Here is a 23465-nt window from a genome sequence, read left to right on the forward strand (position 1 = left end):
AAGAATGTTTATAAAAATGTGGACACAAGAATCCTACAAACAACCAACAAATGATGCGAAGGTCCTTTTGCCGAGATTTATTTTATAAAGATCAGATTTTATGCTACGGCTATAAAAAGTAACGAGACTTGCATTTTCAATCTGAATTTAAATTTCTACAGAGTCGTTTACTAAAGGCTTTTGAATAAAACCTATCCTTTTAAACCTTTTAAATGTTGATGTACAATTACTAAACTATTGAGAATCCAATGCCTGTAACTCTCAAGTTTAAACTAAAATAGAAATAGCTAAATTTTTCACAACACAAAACACAACTTTAGAAGTTAAAATTGGTCGCTAGGATCTTAGAATTTGCGACTACGATCCAAGATTCTCCGAAACTGAATCCAAACTTGAAAGTATTTGGAACTCTTAAATTCAAGTGCAAAGAACTCGATGCACTTACGCAGGCGGGACTAGGCAAGTCCAAGTTCTCTATGGGTGGCGAGACTCCCGAGCAAAGTGCTTCACGACCTCTGTTTTGCTTCGTAAATAATAACACTTGCAAATAGTTTCGCCGCATGCATGGACTATTACCTGCAACCATTAAGGCTTTTATGGTTTGCGTTTAATATTTCGACGAACGGGTAATGCAAAACTCTAAGAACTGCGAATTTTGAGAGCTTTTTATTTCGGTTTAGTGCTCATAAACATAAAAAATAGCACTAAAAACTGTTTAAATTCCCAATACAGTTGCTTTGACGAGGCTCAGTTTTATCGAGATTTTAACATCAAAGGCCAAAGCCGAAGTAAGCTTTACATTCGTTCAGACAGAACAAACTATCTTGAAGAAAAATTCTTGAACACTTCTTTTCCCGGTCGTTGCCAACTATTTTCTCCGTACATAAATCTCACTAAGCACTGACATCTAATCTATAGCCCACCGGTAGAATAAAAGCTATTGGTCCTGTTTATGTAGGGCCAGGCAATTACTTCTTGGTTAAGCTACATTTAATTACCATTACACAAGTGTTTGTAGTTTTAACGGCAATTAGTTTCAACACGCCGTTGCCGAGCCATTTTGGAAATTGGTTACAAATTGTTCCAAAGATACTGCGGCACCAAATATTGAATATACATAAATTTCTTGTGATTTAACTTGTTTTGAAACGTGTTAGCTTCTCAGGTAGTAAACCAAACCAGCCAGTTTGATTAAATGTACAACTTTCGAGGTTTTTACGTTTTATCCAAAAACTACGTTGTTAATTTTGACGCTTCGTAATGATAATTTCGCAACAGAATCATTGGAAATGACAGCGATTATAGATGATTTTATAGCTTGTAAAACATTGAATACCGATTATATGCAAATTTAGATCATGACGCGATGCGGAACAGCGGCGCCTCTGATAAACCGGTCCAATTTAAATGGGCCCATACACACCATACATGGATACTCAACCATTAGTAATAAAGCTAATTGTTTTGACCAAACATGAATGAGCACTATTAAATTAATAAAACTTCCTGGTTTGATTATATCTTCCAAATTGTGTATGTAGGCCGTGGTATGGCAGAAATATTAACACAATTTGCTATATTGATATAATAAAATGTTATTGTTATATTTGACTCGAATGTTATAAAGATCGTTCATCATAACATGAATGTTATGTTTAAGATGCTATTTATGAGAAACACCGCATAGAGTCACGTAATCAGGAATAGTTTTTTTACAGAGCTGAGAATGAAAGGAGTGAATGTTATGAATATGCATTCGTTCCGGTGTTCACTTTTGTATAATTGCATTATATTTACATTACTGTGCAATATTATTGTCAATAGTTTTTTTTTCCAAGTTTCATTATCGTTTGAAGTCAGTTGAAGCCTCATTTAAGGCACTCCAGTTGTGGTTAAGACGGTTGAGTATTCAAAAATTCTCTTTAGCATTTATGTTAATCTTCAAGTATAAGTTTCATCAAAGGCACACAAATTATTGCTGAGAGTAACTTGTTGATATCCACATAACTTTACGAAAACTGCGGTGCGATCCGAGACATTTAATATTTACGTTTAAATTCAGTGTTTATTTGCTTTACAAACCGCAGAAACCGCGGTCCGTGAAACCCCATATCGGATTATACAAACGATCCACACTGTAAACAGAATCTGTTAAGTCGTAAATTAGAATCGATGCATGAATCGATTAGAAAATATTCGAACCGATGACTCACATTGGTGTATCGATTATTCGCGTGGGCCATGCTGTGAAATTGCAAAACTGCGTTACTTAAATCCCGGAACTAATCATTTGTTATGTTCCAAACGTCGAAGCACCGTGGGCCCCGGTTAATGTACCGTGAAGGTATTACTTACGTATATATAATTCTAACTTACAAATGACCAATAATGACCACATTATCATTTTGAATAGCATTTCGACAAACATTAAAATCGTATCATAATGCAAGCAAACATATTGCCGACGGCAGTCACATGCACCGAAGTAATATTTAGCTTACAGAACTAGTATAAATAAACTTTACAGGAGTGCTTAATCTTTCACTTAAGTGAATAAAACCTAGTCTACAACATAACAGGTGTTTGTTGTTTTAGTATTTTGCTTCTAATATTAAAACAAACAAAGCAATTCTAAGTTATTTATTAGTGGGATTGGTCTCAAAATTTATAGAAACCAAATAAGGGAGTTGGACGTTTCAAACCGGCGGGTACAAATAGCCGATGCATGCAAAGTGGATATTTGTCTGGTTGAAGTATGAGCACCATAAACGCATGATATTATAGACTCCATAACAATAAATTACGCAACAGTTCTAAGCTGCTGTCAACCAAGATTTTATCTGCAATCCATTCAAATTCGCGTTTGAAAACAATGAAACTGCTATTGTGCTTCTTAAGGAAAGGTGGGCAAAGGAATACTTGAAGTGCCAAGTGCGATGTCTAAAAACAATGGTTGATGCTTCGGCGAAATTCTTTGCGTTCTAAGTATTCAGACGTTTCATTATTCTTTTACCATACTTGCAATGACAATAGAGAAAATAAAATTAAGAAATCTTGAAGTTTTGTAAGTCTTTCTAGTCTGTTTTTCACCGCAGCGTTGAAGCAAGTCTTGGCTTTTAAGGACTGCCAATAGCGTGGATAGACATTATCAATACCCGAGGTATCTGGAATAAGGTTAGTCTAATATGGATACAAATTGCAAGTATAATTAAGAATGTATGTCGTTTTCATCCTGTATATTGAGGACAAAATGTTTTATTTCACTTAGATCGGTGTTAGACAGACAACACACTATCACGAACACTATTCTATTTTGTAATAACAATAATTTTCTACGAAAGTATATCGCTTTGCATTCACTATAACGCGCCCACGTGCTAAAAGTTCTGGCAACATTGTTTTATCTTTACTCATTGTTTACATCGATGTAACAAACATAAATATTTGACAACAAAATAAAATGTCATGTCCGACTGTCAAACAATTTACTGTACTATTCTTTTTGTCGACATCGAAAAACTTTTCTATTCCAATCACAGTTATTTTTTTCGTCCTGTCCATGCAAACTTTTTGCTAAAAGCAGCGGTTTGAATGTAAAACTTACTTTTACAAGTTCCCCTGCTTGTAATTTTTTGCGGCAAAAATATAAATCAAAAAGTTATCTAGTGAAGCAAACCTTTTTCAACTCTTTCTCATTTTTTGCTAGAAGTTTATAAGTATTGTAAAGAAATACTACAGTAACATTTAACAACATGGTCTATAAATCATCAGGCAATAATAGTGGCTGATTAGCGATATAAAACCACGGGGTTCGCCGTGGGGCGCCAGTTGCTGGGTAAAAGTCCTTGTTCACGACTCCAACGTGCTCCCTACAAGTCGGGGCCAATCGCATCGTTCCCGGTTTGATTAGAACTGTAAGAAAGCGCTAGAACATTTATATACCAATCTATCAGGACCCTGTTAATCGTGTCGACTCATTGGAGGCAAAACTCGTGACAAGCGTAGGGGCTTTTAGTTACCGATATGTCATTGCGGCCGTAAAACGGTAATACAGCTGAGTTACAGTGCAGATGGTCATCAGACCTATTAGATATATTAATGTCGTAAAACAAGTACCCATTTATAGCCTTCGCATTCTTGTTCATGATCGCCGGCTTTTCTTCAAATATATTATGGGCTATTTACGATCAAATATTTATTATTATATTGAGCCTGATAGTTTAACTATTACTGTTTTATTTTGCTATCAATTTTCTTGTACCGGTTTTTGTCAATATAATAGGGTGTTTCGCAAGTCGTAAACAAAAGTTAAGTAATGAATTACACCCGTTATTATAAACTAAGTGAACTTAATTTAGGTGTAGCAATTTGTAAGGCAGCACGGTATAAATCTTTTGTCCACTTTATAGAGTCGGTTTGCACATGAGAGTTCGGTGTAAACTTGGGATTGCAGATGTAGTAAAATTTATAGTGTGGAATTATTCCCGATGTTCCACGTTCGAGCTCATCAATTTCTATTTAGCAAGCCTACCGCAGAGTGCTGGCTAAAACGTTTGTAGCGGACTATAGGCGGGTATATTGGGCTATGTACTAAACGACCTACGCTTTTGCATACACAATACTAATGTAGTGAACTCAGTAGGGCCGTGCTTCCCGGGTCACGTGGTTCAAAGAGCGCATGCATGGACCATGCTTGATGGATGAGATCGTAACTACGTATTACTGATATGGTGATTGGCTGTGCTGTAAGAGAATTTTAAAGGCTTTTAAACAAATATTGCGAGAATGTTGTATGCTAGTAGGTTTTTGTAGTAAAGATTGTTGTTTACGAAATATTTGTCAACAGAATTCTTTTAATAGAGGTTAATCCTGAACTAATGTTTTAGTGACATTATGTTACATGGTATAAAAGAACATAAAAAGTATTAATTTGCCTCATCTTCACCCATGGTACCATAACAGTTAATTAGCAAAATGAGAACAACAGCGAGAAATTCTATTTCCGTATACTATAGCACTAAGTAAGCTATACTATTCGATATACAAACCTGAATAGCTCTAGCTCTCCTTACTATTGAATGATTAGATTTCTAAGCAGATCTTCTGTTCTGTCTTTGCTTTGATTCACCTCAAAGCGGATGCAGACGACTGATTCACTTCCCAATAGAATGAATACTCGTTAGAATTTCTACTATAAAGTTGATTCTTAAGAAATTCAGTTCTATTTACATCGATGTTTTACTTTATAGTTAAAATTTCGTTTCAATATCTTATTAGGTATTTAAAATCGTAATCATCCATTTAAATGATGTGATGACAAACATTGAATTTTAAAATTGCAATTTAGTGTTCTAATTTTTATTCGTACAAAGTTAAGTAATGTGTAATTATGGCCTATTTACGGAAAAAAATGGTTGTAAATTTGTTATTTTTTGCTAGAATACACGTCAATCTATTGTTAGAAGGCGTTAGGTTTAACCTGTATTGCATAGACGTGTTGGTTTTACGTGCTTTAGGTATCAATTGTGTTACGCCCGATTATTAAAATGTTACCAAGAATATAAATTTAAGTTTTCTTTGTGCAATTTTCTTCAAAAGACCCCGACAATCTTAGCGCCATTTACATGCATTTAAACACAATTAAAGGACGCATCAAAGTCATAGTTTAGATAGTCACCATAATATATTGTTCGGAAGCATGACACCGCTATTCATGCTGACCTTTCCGTTTCGATAAGATAGCGCAATTACACAATGTTACTTGTTACTTATAAATAAAATAGGTTAGTATAAGTGAAAGAAAATAATTGATAACAAATAAATCATGTTGTAGACTTTGTTATTGTTCTCTTCATTGTGTAAGATGCACTGTATATTTGGAAATATGATAACATTAGTAGCAATAAAACAGTTATTTCAATACATGAAATTCAAGCTTATGGAAATACATAAAACAGAGAAAAAATGGTGTTCTGTAACAGAACTAGTAAGTGCCTACACTTTGCTTGTGTTAAATGTGTAGGTACATAATATGAATTAAAATCCTGGCTAAAATGTACTTTTTCGCTCCTGGATTTCATGATGTATTACTAATTTAAATACAGCTCATTAACCGCGCACAAAGTAGGCTATACATCATATTTTTTCCTATTACGCAGACAACTAAATATAAAATATCCTGATGTATTAACCCAACGAACAATCACCAATTTTCCTACAGGATATTTTGAAAATGATAACGATACCACGAAATACATAACTAAACAAATAAAGAATTTAGAGAAACACGTGACGTTTTTTACAATATTTTCTAAGTATTGATTACGAATCGATTAAATGTCATTAGAGCATTAATAACTCCGGCTTTACTACAATAAGACTGAATTAGTATTTACCGATGCGTGAACCAATCACGGGCCACCGTGCTGTACAACAAACAAACAACCACGCGAACATAACACGATTACTTCCGATTAACTACATTCGAATAGAATGAGATCGATGTTTTTCTATCGATTATAACAATCCGATCATCTACCGTTAAATAGATACCGTAAGCCGTAGGAATTCCGATTTATCGAAAATCTATTTTAGGGTTGTACTGTGCTCACTGTTAGTCGTATATTTGACTAATTCTTTTCTATTTTAGAAACTAAAACTGTATATAAGTACTTTGTACTTTTGAGCCATTTCACTTGGTAAAGTAAATAATGACAATCTCATATTTGGTCCGCAGCAGTTGTGAATGAAATAAATCCATATAACTTTTTTTTTAATGCTAGTTCAATGTTTCGTCCAACGAAAAAAATCATATCTGTTTTGATCTTAACAATGTAATATTATTTTTAAATCAAAGCAAAAAAAGCGTTTCTATACAACAGACAACCCTGGTCTACATTTCTGAACTATTACGACAACGCATCGATCTAATCACGACAATAGGGTTGCTGTCGTTTCATTACGGGCCATTATTATCAACTATCGTGTACCGATATCGCTCTAAAAAACCCACAGAGACTCCGATATTCGGCCGGTCGGCACGCGACTTACATCACAAGAGATCTCAATTAAAAATAACTTACTAATTAACAAAAACCACTCGATAACACGCTAAGATTAGAATCCACTTCGTTAGTTGCAATATCTCACTAATTTTAGTTTTTTTTTTCATTATTATGCTGATGCATTTGAATTACGATCGCTCGCGTTGCATTATACTGGCTGAATTCGATTATCAATGAGTAAAGGTCGATTATCTACTTAGTTAAGTATTCTGATTTATGTAGTTTGGTTAAAAAAGTGTGCTAGGGATGTCTATTAAAGAGCATTAACTGTTTTTGTATTGCAAATAAGCGTACAAAAAGTACTGTCCATTACGATAAGCAAGGGGAGATCCGACAATACTTACATTAGAACCGCTTTTTTGTCCCAAAAACGTCTATAAAAGCGAATGTTTCTTTTTGCTAGAATACAAAGGTTATAAAAAGACGTGATAACCTGGATAATATTAAATAATGTCCTTTAAGCTTCCGATTCGTCCCTCAAACAAGAGGTTGCGGTCGCCTATTGAGTCCAGATGACCGGAATGATCCGGTAACCGCGTTGCCCCACGCTATCACGAACAATGACCGCATTCACAAAACATGGGATAAATCGTAAAATATTCATAATTTTGTTCTACAATGAAGTCATACGTCCAGCTCCCCTTAATGAATAACAATAATATTACGGGTTTTGTTCATAACAAAAAACCGTAATGCATTATTATGGATGCTTATATTTGAATCGGTAATAGTATGCGTAAGTTATTGTGCCATCAACTGTGCCTTGAATAAACAGAAAATGTGCAATCCCTGTACGTTTTAGAGCATAAACATCTGAATATATTGTTTGTTTAACATAAACACCTGGTTTAGTTTGTTTGGATATTTTCGATGCGTATATTTCGAGAAGACAGCTCTTACATTGGCCATGCGGTTTCCGGTTAACAATAGGCACCCCATCCCTACGCGTGGGTGTATAATACGATTACGGTTTTATGAAGTTGTAGCCAAGGGATGGACAGAAAGGTTTACCGGTTTATTTTTTTAACTTTATGTAAGTAAACTTATCTTCCTTTGGAAAAGAAATATAAACTACAATTTCAGACGCATAAGTTAGAAGCAGTACAAAAAAAAGTGACGAACTGATCTGATCAAAAACTTTACGTTGGTTGTAGTGAGCCAATGTGACATTGAGGATATGGTAGCCTGAGTAATAAAGGAATTGCTCCATAATATAATATCAATATCAAATAAATAACTTGGTAGATTATTCTGCAGTGGTGTTGTTTACAAAAGGCGGAAAACAACATCCTTCAATTTCCACATAATGGGTCTATTTTCGTGTTTTGAACAACAATAGGAAGTCCCATAAACTAAGTTTGTTAACTTTGAAACCATACATATCTTTGTTATTTGTCGAAAATAATTTGTTAAGATTTTTCTTTGAAGTACACAACAACAGATAAGTACTTTGACAGGATAAAATGAACGAAATTTTAAAGGAATACAAGACGTTATTGCGACAGGGAAATTCTTTGAACAATGTTACTATCAAAATAGTGACAACATTTTGATAAATGAATTAAAACCAGCTAAAAACACGTGACTAAGAGACAGACTTGCACTGAAAAATTGAATAAACCATTAAGTTTAATACAGCATTATAAATACTGATCATAAAGGCAAATACAGTCAGTATGCATTGGGCGGGCCAACGGTCTACGGATCGCAAAAGTTCCCTTTATGTAGCAACGCTATCAATAGTCAACTAAGTAAATAAAACCTCATTTAATAACGACATCCTCCTAGAATGTTCAAAATGGGCAATATGGATATTTTGATAATTAATTACGCGACTTAGCGTTATCTCTAGCAAACTAATTAGCTTTTAATGTGTCACATAATACTATGTAACGGTAAAGTTTATGTATCCTTATGTATTAAACAAAATAAAAACCGACCACGTGCGAATTGGACTCGCGCACGTGATTCTGTACCTTTATTTATGAAATCGTAAAAAATTGCGTTTGTTGTATGAGAGCCTGCTTAAAAACTTATTTTATTCTTATCTGCAGTATATCAACAGAAAAATATAACCTGTGAATTAAATTTTGACTGTCTTACTATCACGATTCATGAGCTACAGCTACTACACTGGTGACACACAGACATACAGGGGAGTCTCAATAATAGAGTTCCGTTTTTAGGAACGTACGGGTACGGTACCCTAAAAAGGAACACATATTCTTGTACCCAATAAACAATTTCGATGACCGGTTCATGATGACACCTTGAAGTTTTTCTAAGCAGTTTATTTTTTAATAGCTCCAATCAGTCTTAAACTTTAATTAATAGTATCTGATAGTTATCAGATATTTATTGAAATCAAATGAACTATTCAATACAGCTGCTAGTAGCTAAGGTTATGTCAAAAAAAGGCTTTAATTATCACCTGCTTTTTAATTTTATTGCGTTTTTTGCTGTAACAGCAGGAGTCGCTATTAGGTTAGTATTGTGGTTTGGATGGTGGTATGCTAAATAAAACTAAGCAGCTTTTTTGTATTGGATAATTGAACACGAAAGCGAACCAAGACTTTTTTTATTGAACGGCATTAAAGGTGAGAGATCAACTATAAATTTAATTAGAAAGGGTTTGAAAAGTAGAAAGAATTCAATATGAAATCGATTACAAGTAAACCTAGGTATTTGTCTACAGATATTGTACATTTAAAAACTTTAAGAGGTAATTCAAGAAAAAAATATTGTAATTGACTTAAATATTTCTCTAAATGGTATAACACGCCGAAGGTCCAATAACCTATCAGCTTCGCGTTTACTACCAATGAATACTAGGATTTTGCATGCATGCCTCATTTTACTACTTGTGAACGGGTGCACGGATTTTATAGACGGTTTTATAATCAGGATCGCTGTGCCCGCTGACCGGTCGTGTTTATAAAAGTTAAATGCACGCGTGTAAAGGAAATAGCCTATAATTAATTGCGATTGCTTTTTCTCTTTTCTACGTACTAAATTATTATGATGGGAATTTTTAATCAACGTTTTAATGATTCTGCCATCCGTTTGAGTTGTTGGGGGAAAAGCAGATTTATATAGCTTGGAACTTCCGTGATTCGTTAACAAACGTATTGTTAAACTTTACTACCTGAGCACTTACATTAGTCTAACCTTAGGAACCTTTTGCTAAAGTAAATACAATAAATTTTGCTTTTTTTTTCTACTTAATTAGTTAATTGTAGGTTAGACTGCCAAGATTCTTTCCTCAGTGGATCTATTCATATTAAAGTCTACGTAAATGTGAAAAGTACTTAAAACTCCAAAGCTATAAAACTTAATAGCCTTTAGGGTGTCGTTTCAGTTTAAAAGTAAGGAAAAGTCTACTAAAGTTGAAAAAATTGAACGAAGTGACTACAAATGTATAAACACAGTGTCTTAAGGGGAGAAGGTAGGGGGCAATGTAGTAGGGCAGTAATCTATCCTTTATACCGATAATAATTGTACCCACTAACGAGTACAAGCAATGCCTGCAGCGTCCTACAGGGCTTTTATATAGTGCAGACGTATTGTACGGTATCTATAGACTATTCTTACAGATTTTTAAAACACGATAATAGGGGAACTATTGAAGATAACTATGGAACAAGTACTAAAGAGGAAGGTTTTCCGTTTTGTTGTTAAAGGAAATTTTATAACGTGAATATGAATAGTGGTTTTAAAAGATGTTTCTACTTAATACCTACTTAGCATTTTTTAAAATAAATAACAACTTCTAGTAATTAACGATTTAAAAAGTAACTGAAGTATTAACTACTCCAATTTAAAAACGCCCCAGTTAAGTCCAATTTAAAATCAAATTAAAACAAGCCGCATAACAATATTCGCAAAAAATATTCAAAAGGCTATTTTTCATACGTGAATAGGCATTTTATTTGTTGCTATTAATTTTATCTCGGACCAGTCATGTTTTGCATCGGCAAAAAGTAATCAAAATACATATCGCAATGTTACGCGTTGTAAAAACGAGACACGTGTGTAGTTATGTAATATTTAACATTAACGTAATAAGCTATTTCAAATACGTATTTATTTATTAACTATTAATCACCTATCTGGAAGGATGGCAGGAGATGGCTGAGGATAGAGACCGGTGGAGGAGTTTAGGGAGACCTTTGCCCAACAATGGGACAGCATAGGTTAAAAACAAAAAAAAACTATTAATCAAATTACAATATAATTTTCGGAACACAACAATTAAGCCGGCACTATATACATACTAATCAAGTCTATATATATCTATATATATATATATACTAATCAAATTAACCTGCAAGCCAGCTTCAAGCTTGAAAAAGTAAAGTTGTAATAACTAAAATTAAACTAATTATTCTCATCAAGCAAATAATAGTAAATTACAGTGGCGTATCCTGTAAACAGATTTGAGTAATTATTTTGGCTGGAGGCCAAAACGTTTAAGAACACTGAATTAATAAGCACGTGTAATTTGTCACTTGCAAGAATGTAACACATGCAAGTGTGGAAGCCAGATTTTTGTTGCTTCACTTTGCTCTCGAGTTCAGCGGTGTGGTTTTAAGCGTAAACATTGTTGTTTGCACCGCAATGTTGAGCCAAAAAGCTCGTTTTGCTTGCTCCAGATTTCTGCAAATTTATTACAAAAACATAGACGGGCATGAAGAAATTATAAGTGCATTCCTTCCCTCAGAGCTTTAAAGTGTCTTGTTATTCTTGTGAAAGTGTTCTCCTTGCAGCAATCTTGGATCAAAGAGTACATTTGACCAGTAGCAGGATGAGCGATTGACGTAGCTATTAAAGTGTTACTGAGTCATCCAAATAAACGATATTATTTCTGTAGTGTCTGCCTCTTTGACAAAGTTAATCAACGTTTTACCAAATGTAGGCACAGGAATTTCAAGCTGTACCGAAATATTCTGAACATTAATGCAGGGACATCGGATCCTATCGTTAGTCATTTCGACGCATGTGCAAGGATGTCCCTCCTAGTGAAGTATGGCTGTATCACATGGTGTGAAACATGGCTGCGTCATACAGACACCTCAATTAATCATATTTGATACACGCTCCGCAAAATGTGCCGAGTTGTTATTCAAAACCGTTCACTGTATACGGTAGTACCTAGTTATTATGTGCTATGTATGGTATTACGAATTAAATTTTATAGGGTAGGTAGTAAAAGTTTACCAATATTAAACCTTTGATATCGAACACTTTCGCTTAAATACAACATATAAAGTTATTCAATTACAACCTCTTTCACTGCTGTTACGCAAAAAACTAATCTCAGTAAACGCATAATATTTATCATCACTTTCAATAAATTCAATTAATGCAACGTATTGCAATCTCAGTAATAAAACATTCGACAGCCCTAAGATTTAACGAGCGATCAACAAAGAATGCATTGACTGACAACCCGGGGACTGATCCCCTAACAAAATAAACTTAGTCGTAAACCGAACCCCTTATGACGATTTTAGTGCTTCACTAATAAATAAACTTATAGGATTGTGGGGACGGGAGACCGACAAAAAACTCACACAATAATAACTATACAGGGTATAAACGACGGTTAACCGAAAACTTCAGTGTTAATTTTGTGACACTAAATGCGCGAAATTTACTTCAACCATTTTTCTCGGAAATGATTGGTTCCCGAGTTAGTCATTTTTGAGCGTTCAATGTATAGTGAACAACGCGATGTATCTCCGCGCATGCCTACGAGATTTCTGGCGGCGGCGGCGCGCTGAGCGACTACATGTCGCGACGCGTCGTAGGTACGTACGCGTACCACCACGTCTATGCGCTCACTAGTAGGTATGCAACGCTATCATTAGATAACAATCTTATGTATCGTTTATGGTATCGTAAGTAGGCCCGTATGTTACAATAGCTCAAAGTAAAATTGTAAGTAGGTAGGTACCTACTTGGCTTACGTGAAATCAAACAATAATAGCAAAATGTAACCAATAATAAGAAAGTGCTAAAACAAATTGTTATCAATGTCTATCAACACGCAAATACCTGGTGTATGGCGAGAGTTTGAGTACCTTTGGATCCGGACGTACAGGTGCAGAGCACGCCGTGCACTTCCACGTGCTTCACCATACATAACACATCAACATTTCTTCCTATTTACGAACACAACTGCACTTCGAAAACAATAACAACAAAAATAATAACAATAAAAACACTAACAACTCAAAACCGGAACAATAACAAGTAATAATAAACAGCAGTTCACACACGACACGACGAATAGGACATAACGTACGACACCGGTGAAGAGCTTCCGTCTTCCGCGAGCGAATTGCTCGAACTAAAAATCAAAGAGAGCCGCCGGCGCGGGCGCCTCTCCGCTCACTCGCGCCGCCCCTCGCCCGCGCCACCCGCTCCCTCCGCGCCGTCCGCCCGCGCGCCGCCGGTTTGGTGACGAGCGACGAGTTAGAATCCCAGCGAAATTCAATAAAATATTGATGTGGCATTACTATTTTTACTTGTCACAGTTGTGACTCGTTGCATTGTAGTTTTATTCAAATACCGAATAACATTACAAACATTATTAATGTAAGTTTAAAATACTTTGATATTTATAACATAAAATCAGATTAAAGTAAATAAAATAAACACGAAACGTTTATTTAATTAAACCATAAAAAATAGGTACATAACAATGATAACAATCAATATCCATTAATATTCTTATCTAACTTAACTAACTTATCATAATTCATTATCCCCGGAGAATTACTTAGCATCCATTTTGTCGCATCCCATCTATGTAACATCCACGCGCGGTCGCGGCGTCACGCGTCAGTACGGCCATCTACTTTTCGAGTCGCACCGCGACTGTATGAAGTATGAATGAGCGTGTAAATATCGAATAGAATAATAATTTTGCAAGAACAAATGGAACAAAGCGACAATACATGTTAAATTGTTTATTAGAGATTTTTATAGCGCTAAAGAATATCAATAGGATTTTTTGTCGTTATGTATGTATTTGTACGTGTAATAATAAGATATCACACATTTTAAATCTTATAAATGTACCGTTTATCGGAGAGCGGGATAATTACGTCATTTTCATTTTTAACATAGAACAAATACTAAGTAACGCTGCATACTAGTGAGTGTGAGGCTGACGGCTGTGTGCGTAATCGTGTCTGTGTGGCGCGCGTAGGTACGCGGAGTGACGTCGACCGTCGCGGCCGGCCGCCGCCGGCGCGGTGTCGTTGGCCGCGCGCGAACAGCTGATAGCGAATTTATACGTTGTTTTAATCCATTGCTGTTTTTGGTGAAAAACAGTAATATGACGGATTTTTTTTCATGTTCATGTTGCATTGTGTAGTATTAACGAAATAATACCGAAAAAAAATAAAAAAAACGCATAAGAAATCGGAAAAATCTAGAAAAAAGCGATGAAAAATTTCAACGCCATAAGCACCAGAATCATGTCTAAAATCATTTTTTTTCGTTTTCGGTAGACCGCCTGTTACACCCGGTATTACTAGCGTGCGCGTGCGCAGAAATACTATTTATTGGCTAATAATAAAAGTTTGAGTGTATTTGTGCAATTGTAGTGAACAAGGTAACCTACGATTATCGAGAGTAATGATTGAATCCACCGACAGATGGCAGCACAATGGAGTCTATAGTACACCCTATTGTTAGACCAATTTCGATCAGTCCGCTTATTGGGGGCATTTTTGCGTATTCATGCGGCGTTCGCTAAAATGCCTCAATATTTTATTGCATAACGATGACAGTTCCGGATTTAAATTCAATAGAATTGTGACAACTAATAAGAGTATTGATAAAGACCTCAATAAATTAATCTAAATTGAACGCAGGGTGTGTTATTCAGACTAACTAGCATATAACTATTCCTAAACAAAAACAGAGTTCTATCAAAACTGTCAGCATATGATTTACAATGACAAGTATTCGGAACTTGACTGTGAATAACGCATAGTAATGAGAGTGTAATATCGAATAAGTAATTAGTAGTAATTACAAATAATTGCTGCCGCCGTGTTGCTCGCATAAATATACGACGTAGAAAGCATAACTATCTATTCTTAAGGTGAAATCAATGTGTGTGAAGAAAAATACAGCTAACTGATTTAACGTTGCGTGATGGTCTAAATAGTGGGTAAAGATAAATCGAGTATCAATTAAAAAAACAGTAAGTTAACTTGAGTGAATTAAACGACGGTGAAGAATGTGTGGTGGAATAGTGGCACGGATGCCTTTAAATACGGCAATAGGCAGAACTAATAACTTATTACAATGAGTAGATTAGATCTTCAAAGTTATGACAATACTAGCTCACGATTAAAAATTTAATTCTCTTCTTTTTTCTGAATTTGAGAAATATGCCTCATTTTCGTTGAAAAAGTGTAAAGTGTGTTTTATTACGGATAGACCCAGTCTTCGCGAATGCTTGACAATCGATATGGGGTTATTATAGTTCGACGGCTCCTGATAGTTTCTTATAAAGAATTTACTTAGGTACCACACTAGAAAGGAATGTGCTGATATTTATGATGGCTTATCAATTTGAATTTACGTAGGACTAATATGCAATGACCAAGAACCCAATTTTTGGGAGGTTGTTTTTAGAAGCTAAGCTCAGGAAACTAAATAATAATGTTTCAAGTTCTATGTTCTTTATGGGTACAGTAGTTTAACGATTTTTATAACCGATATAAAACAACACAGTAAAAAAGCCGATACACGACGCGATATTTCACACAGCACTTTCCACATGCATGTTAATGCGGTGTCAATAATCTTGGATTACTAAATCGTTACGGACTCTTTAGTCACGATCGTCATTCGTTCACAGATCAAATAATATAATACTTATTTCTATTCAGTTGGCGTGATGACGGTGCAATACTTTCCCTGGTTGATAAAAAGTTAATGATTCTAAAGCCGATCAATCATTCGTCATTATTGTTTCTTGTTTTTATTGCTCGTTTTATAGATAGGCAGTATAACTTGTTTGCAGATTTTGTCAGGATGTTATACTTTCGGAAGATACATAAGACTTCGTGATTGGAAACGGATGATAGTAGTAAATTCACAGCAAGTTTCACCTCTCCTCGATTAATTTTTAATAGATTTTCCGGCGTTTTCATTTTCTAGACAAGCCCATAGAAGACTGCACAATAAGGAGAAATATAAGGGAATTCTGCAATTTTTAGACATTAATGATGAACTTAGCCAAATGAACTTGGATGTATTAAACCACCAGGGTTCATTGCCATGACATTTACCATACAACATTGCGGCGAACGCGTAAGTTTCTAACTACTTGCGGTACACCGTGTTAAATTTACGAAACGTTACCTACACGATGAAAGTGAAGTGAGACTTTCATACAGAGAGTTTGTTCGTGAGTGTGTGTCTTACTGAATACTGTGAAGTCATGTTGTTTCTAATTAGAGTAATCGTATAATGTGAAATCGACGTCCATTGTGGACAGTAGAAAATTCTCTCAGTTGATTGTAAGCGTATATTTTCATTTTCTTTTCACACTTACGTGGATATATTATTAAACTCAATTTATGACTGTCGCCGTAGACACGAAATACTGATTAACTACGGGCTTTCGAATGGAGTAAATCTTACGCATCAACTATTCTTGTCATTTTTAACTAATAAACAGTCTTCAACGGCGAAAGTAGCTAACATTTTTAATACTATTTACACATGCAAGCAAGCAATAAGTAGATTTTAAATAGGATTATTTGGCTAGGACTAACATTATTACCGAAAGGAGACCTATATTCTCCAATTCCATTTTAGAACTTGTCCAAAGTTTATTCCTACTATAAATTATTCCAGAATAAACTGTTTCCCTACAGGACAAAAGTTGTGAAACAAAAACAGCATGTCACAAGGGATAGTGTAACAGGACGTATACGAAATGCAAATTACTTATGTTAATAAGCGACAATTTGCAAAGTAGAGCGGACAACTTTCACTGAGGTGCGTCCCGTGGGACGTGCAACAGAATTAAAAGCAACTCATTACGCATGTGGTCCCAGTACACGACGACGCGACGGCGACGTTCAAACTTCGGACGCGCGACATTTTGCTTTCGGTTGAATTCGGGATTTGACCATCGGTTGAACTCGATAATGTAATCGGTAGAAACCGAAAAACTTTAAGACCCATAAGTACAGGGGTAGTCTTGACTATACAATAATGTGCGTACCTTAAACCGAAATTTTAAAATGGTAAAAATTATTTAGGTACCTAGAACAGAAATGTATCAAGTAAACAATATCTAGAAAAAGAACTACGTTTGAAACGAAAACAGGAGTCTCGGCACATGGCAGCGACAAATAGGCTCTACAAACATGACCTAATTTTTTTGAACATAAGAATGAGCAGGTTGGCAAGGATATGTATCTTGTCTAACCTGTTACATGAAGCGGTACGTCTTCCTTATTCATACAATCTTGATGGCACAGTTTAATGTATGAAGTTTAAACTGTTAGGATGAGAGTAAAAGTAGTTAGAAAAGTCGTAACATAAATCTATCCCGAGTTAATGCATTTAAAGTAGAACAAATCAGATTGTGTTTTATGGCACAATGTTATAGGACTTGAGACTGATTTGCCCCATTATTTCGAAGGTACTTTACGTAGGCAAGTGCTGTGGGTGTCGAAAGGATTTGGTTACATATTTGACAGGTCATTTCAATCAAATGCGTAACTGGAATCGGCACAGAAACATGTATGAATTTGTTTCTCAATATAATCAAGTCAAAATTCATCTCAACTCAAGTAGTTGCAGTGAATGACCTCGGGGTTGAAGTTTTACGGTCGACATAAAAAGTACCTTATTGCTATGATAATAAGGTCTATAAAGCAGCAAGTAATTCATCAGTAAATGAGTTAGGAGCACTTTGAGAGGTAAATATGCCCGTGGGCGAGGACATGGTACGTGATTCATTGCATACTGACGTCCCACTCTCGAATATCAGTATGGACAAAAAGCGCAATGATTTATTATTTCTTAAAGTGGTAATTTTTCTTCGATCACTTTCGTCGTTTTCGGAGGGTTTTTAGCTTGATTGCGGTTTTGGGGAAAAAATACAGGAATTTTGTCAGATTACACTTCATTTGGTTAAACTTCAGCGCAAAGTAACAACCGATACTTATATCGTTATTAAAGCAAGCACACATTATACGTAAGTGCGGTTTCGTTTCTAGAAAAAGTAATACAAGAAGCAATGAACAGACGTTTTCAAAAATGAAATGATGAGGAGTAGGTAATTTATGCTGATTCTGTTTTCAGGTTAATGCTTGTGTTGAGAATGTTTTAATGGACATTTATTTTATCTGATGTGATCTGAACGCATTTAGTTTTTGTATGAAATGTACAGTTTTGTTTGGACGCTCTCTGTGCTTGTTAAATTACACTTTTACTTACTTCAGCATTATGCATTGTGTTTTTAACAAACATGTCGATAGCCTCTTCAAGACTTTCTCATTTACTTTTTTTGTCATTTTGTTTTTAGTTGCAAAAAGACTCTAGAGACTGGTTTTTGAAATGAAATGTAGCAAGAATTAATTGCATTTTGCACAAGTGTGGAGATAATAATTCTACATGGTTTCTCAACTTGTTGACAAAAAGCCGTTTACATCCAAAGGCCGATGTTATTTTGGGGAAGGCTAATCTAAATGACCAAAAACATTAGCCAAAATTCCATATCGACGGAGGCGGTTTGCAAAGAGAGGCTAATCAATCATCCACTTAATAATGTTTATATTGGCACGCTAATGGCCGATATCTATGTCACCGATACATCGGCATCAGAAGGCAAACACTCGGCGGTAACGAGAGGGAACCACAAACCATTAATGCGTAGAAGTGCACAGCTGGACATGCGCATGCATATTCAAAGATCAGTTTCCATTTCGTGCGTAATCGGAAACGCATCGGCACAGTTGTTCTATACAGCCAATCAATTTAAACCTTTAAATTCTAACACAGAACACGACAAATCGTTTAAACGACTTTGGTAATTATAGATTTATTCATTTCTAAATTACTAAAGGAAGAGGTAGCTTACATGGAGAGAAAAAAGGCGCAAATTGTATGTGGTATAAAGAATGGTAAGCGTCAGAGTATGACGGTGATACGGGAATGTATTGCGGAAGAGTGTGATGGATGCATGTCACGATATTGTCAGGTGGGGCTTGCGTAAATGTTGGTTAGTGAGCTACCGTGTCGAATCGGGGAACCGTGAGCCTTGGGAATAACGGGGTAACGTATCTACCGATGTTAGAAGGGATCTCGTTCGTTAGGGATTACACAAAGGTGGATAACTGGATAACCAATCGTTTAGAAATTCTCAGTATCACGAATCAAAAGGAATTGCCTTTGAATGTGGGAATGTTCCGAACGATCTTCGGATTCTAGGTATTGGACCTGATTAGGATTTTCAAGGAACCTACAACCGAACGCAATGTGAAATCACTAATGAATCACTGATAGGTTCTTAGTGTGAGAGGTCATGGTTTGTGATTACTAATATTTGGAATTCCATAATACCGGTAGGTATGTGTCATAAATACCTTCGAAGCTCAAGAACGACGCGAGCGCATCTCGGCACTTTTTCTTGAAGGTAACCTTATTTCTTAGATGACATTTTACTTTACAAATCTGATCAATAGGGAGTATAGGGACCTACTAGATTTCTTGTCAATAAACACTATTAGGTATTTTTGTTGCAAGTTTTACCCTTACAAATAATATGGAACCCAACTTTTTGGAATTCGATTTAAATATTAAAATGTAACGACATTATTTATTCGGATGCAAATTAAATATAGGAGTGCAATTTAATGAATAACAAAGTAATTGTGCCTACACTTCAATAGTTAAATGTAATTTTATTGTGTCTATCAACAGTATGCGTGGGAGTTGCGAATCGAATTATTCCACATAACATTGTAGTTACTTGGAACTTTATGTATCTATCAGTGCTAGGTACCTATCAATACGGCTACATAATAAGATTACAGGTCTAATGATGCGTGACGAAAAATGCATCGTCTTCCTGCACACCTTGCCTTATTTAGACATATAAGTACCTACTAGTGCCGATTTAAAAACCAACGATCGGACACTATTTGTGTTACATGAAAGTCGTTATCAACAATAAAAACGTTGCGGGGGATGTAAGTGTCTACCAACGTACAATTTCTTTAATAATACTTGAACAGTACTATAATTACTAATGAGTTTATCCTATTAGATACATTACAATACAACACACAACATGCATTTTTCAATTTAATATGTAGGTATTTGTCTATATTTTAGTTACTAACCTGTTAAAAACACTGACGATCACCATAGTAAACAATCCAAAAAAATAATATTTCGATTGTAGGAATACAGTAAGTCGTTCAATCCATTAACACTGAACAGTCGCATTAGAAATCAAGCACATTTTCACTCAAATGCACAGTATTTTCGAGTCAACATTAAAATTTAAAATTAAGTTCGATGTTCGACCGGTTACATTACGGAGCGCGACACTACCACACACGATGGGTGACGGAAAGCAACTGAAGCGCTGATTGGTCGATTGTCGCGAGTCCGAGTCGCGTCGCACTCGCATCAAGCGCACGGCTCCGCTCGGCGCCGGAGAAGCAGCGCGTGCCCGTGCGCATGCACCGAGACAAACGAAATGAATACGACCAACAATTTCATTTATCAAATCTCGTATACGTTACGGATATGATTTCAGGCTTTTTTTCATAGTTACCGAGCATGGATAATCTAATTAAATATCTATGTAGGTAAATGGAGGTAAAAAGTTTCTTTGTCCAAGACATCGCGTATATGTAAATCATAAAATATTTTCGAGGTCAACTATTCTTGATATTTTTTATTCGTACAAATGTCACTACAAAACTAGCACGCAGTACTTGCTAAAAGCTTTTACCCAACGGTAATGTATTCCAACTGTTGTCGAGGGCATAATTTTTCAGCATGTTAGTCACCTGTCTTATAGATGCTACAAGGCTCCTCACTCAGTTTCGCGACGCATACAAATGTGTTCTACCTATCACCTAACTACGAAAGAACCTCTATACCTCACACACAGTGCATTTAGACTCGGTACAGTCGGTAGAGGACAAATTGTAAGCAATTTGTTCGTAAAGCGCAGGGCTTTTGACAAAATGTTAGTAATTACAGAATACGGGATGTAACTAGGCAGGTAGATGTTCTATAGCTACATAGGTGCCTTTTATATGTTACGTTGTTGACTCTTGTTGGTCACATTAGACGTATATTTTCAAAAATCGGCACATCAATTACTAAGAAGCGCGCAAACTTTGTACTGCTCAAACTGCTTATTTCATGATTTATAAGTAGGGATTCGATAATTGCATCAAAATAAATTTTACTTACCTGTTTCAAATCTCAAATACCTACCTATATATCCATAAAGGCCATAAAGCCAAAGGCTATTTAGTCATTAAAAGTCCATAATCTACTTAAATCAAAAATATTTCCCCAACAAAAACATAAAGCCAGTCCGCAAGTCCGATGTTAACAGGCTATCTGTAGCATATTTTCTAATCTATGGCAAGCAAAGTACCCACATTGATCGCTAACTTGACAAAAGCTCACGCAATAATATTGCGACAATAGCCTGTTCTCACCGTTATCGAGATCTCGGCTTCCTAATTTAGGAAAGAGATGGAGAGATTATCGACAATTGAAGGGAGTCAAGAGAAACGGGGTCACTGTGTATGCACCCACCTGTTTTCAACTGAAGGGTGTGGTCCGGGAATATAAATTTTGGAAACAAATATCGACAAGCGTAATTGGGATTGTTGATCTTGATTTGTTGGGCCCCTATTTTATTCTAGTTGTTGGTGAGGCCACTTTTCACTGTTGTGTTATAAACTGTTTACTTTTCCATAGAATTATTTAGTTATGTACCTACGACTCGACTAGAGTTGTTTTATTAAGAAAACCTTAAGATTGAACCACGCCCTCGTCAGTCAGAAAGTCTTAAAAGGCAAATCAGATATACCTAGATAGGATGATTCATAATTCAATAAACTTAGCGCAACGCTTTTTGCATAATATATTTTAATGCAAAGAACAATTATACAATCTTGCCAAATGAACCCATAACTCATGTTACCTAATTCAAACCCAAACTGCATACAAGCACTCGTAAAGTTGTAACTGCACATTGGTATGCGCATGCGCATCTCTGAGTCAGACGTCATCAGACATTCAACGGCATGCGTGTCCGACGGGCCCGGCGGAATACGGACTGGTCCGGAAGACCGCGTATAGACAAGCTATCAATACAACATACATAAATATATAAACTAAAACGTGATCATAACAATAACAGCTGGTTCTTGTTTGAATTTATTTGTTCCTTTTTAGAAACATTAGTCGTATAAGGATATCGATCGACAAGTGTTTAATAGAATACTTATTTCTTCGTAGCCAGCTGCAGGTGAATCACATTAAATGATTAGTAAAGTCCGATCGCGTATTTTTCTTATTTGGTTAATGAGTAGGTGACCTCCTTAATTCACTGACCGCAAGTGTATGACACATAATAAATGCTTAAAAACCCAATATTTACGACATGACATGTATTATGTTCTAAACAAGGGACCTAATTCTTTGGAGAATCTTGTTGTGGAAAATCCAAACTCATTCACATAAGACCTACAGTTTGTGACCACAGCAAGTTTTATTTGTGTTGTCGATATCCTCATGTCAATCATTAATTCAGTACTAATACGATCATTACATTCATTCCATTCCAGATTTTGTCTCCAATCCGGTTGTGATTTGTAGCCTAAAACACAGGAAATAACTACAAATGCGAGTTATTTCTTCTTCAAATTAGTGATTGATAGCTCATATATATATTATACACCCACAACAGCAAGGCGCGACTCACATAATTAATTTCCTCGCTACCATTAATTCATATCGAATACTTACGTACAATAATCAAATGATTTTCACGCAAAACATCGATGTCCTGAATCACCTGAAGTCAATTTCACAAACGTGTTCCCAAAAGATGTTCCCTTTTATTACACTTAATATGTAATATAAAAAATCCGAATATAATATTCACGATATTATTATGAAACGTTCAAAATATTATGCCGGCTCCACATTATTGCCGTGAAGCTCCGTGAACAGACGCGAACGTGAATGTGGACGGTTTTCACGGGGTCCACGCGCGTTCACGCCTGTTCCCCGATCAGAGTCGGTATTAAAGTCCCGTGACAAAGGGTTCGCGCGGCGTTCACGCATACACATACACATTCACGGCCCCGGCGC

At 35.7% G+C, this 23465-nt stretch overlaps 1 protein-coding gene across 4 annotated transcripts in view; it reads right to left on the bottom strand.

Moving 5' to 3' along the window:
- The window catches only part of RapGAP1 (Rap GTPase activating protein 1), a 276369-nt gene that overhangs the window by 121796 nt on the left and 131108 nt on the right, over positions 1 to 23465 (bottom strand). For 3 of the 4 annotated variants that reach the window (XM_076124619.1, XM_076124616.1, XM_076124623.1), the window contains exon 1: positions 20456 to 20699. The exons of the other annotated variant lie outside the window; for it this stretch is intronic. In XM_076124619.1, coding sequence (XP_075980734.1) covers positions 20456 to 20481 — 26 coding nt within the window. In that variant the 5' untranslated portion in view covers positions 20482 to 20699. Of the gene's footprint in view, positions 1 to 20455; positions 20700 to 23465 lie in introns of those variants that run through there. 4 annotated transcript variants of the gene reach the window in all.

Source organism: Anticarsia gemmatalis, chromosome 16, assembly GCF_050436995.1.
Source record: "Anticarsia gemmatalis isolate Benzon Research Colony breed Stoneville strain chromosome 16, ilAntGemm2 primary, whole genome shotgun sequence".
Lineage (NCBI taxonomy): Eukaryota > Metazoa > Arthropoda > Insecta > Lepidoptera > Erebidae > Anticarsia > Anticarsia gemmatalis.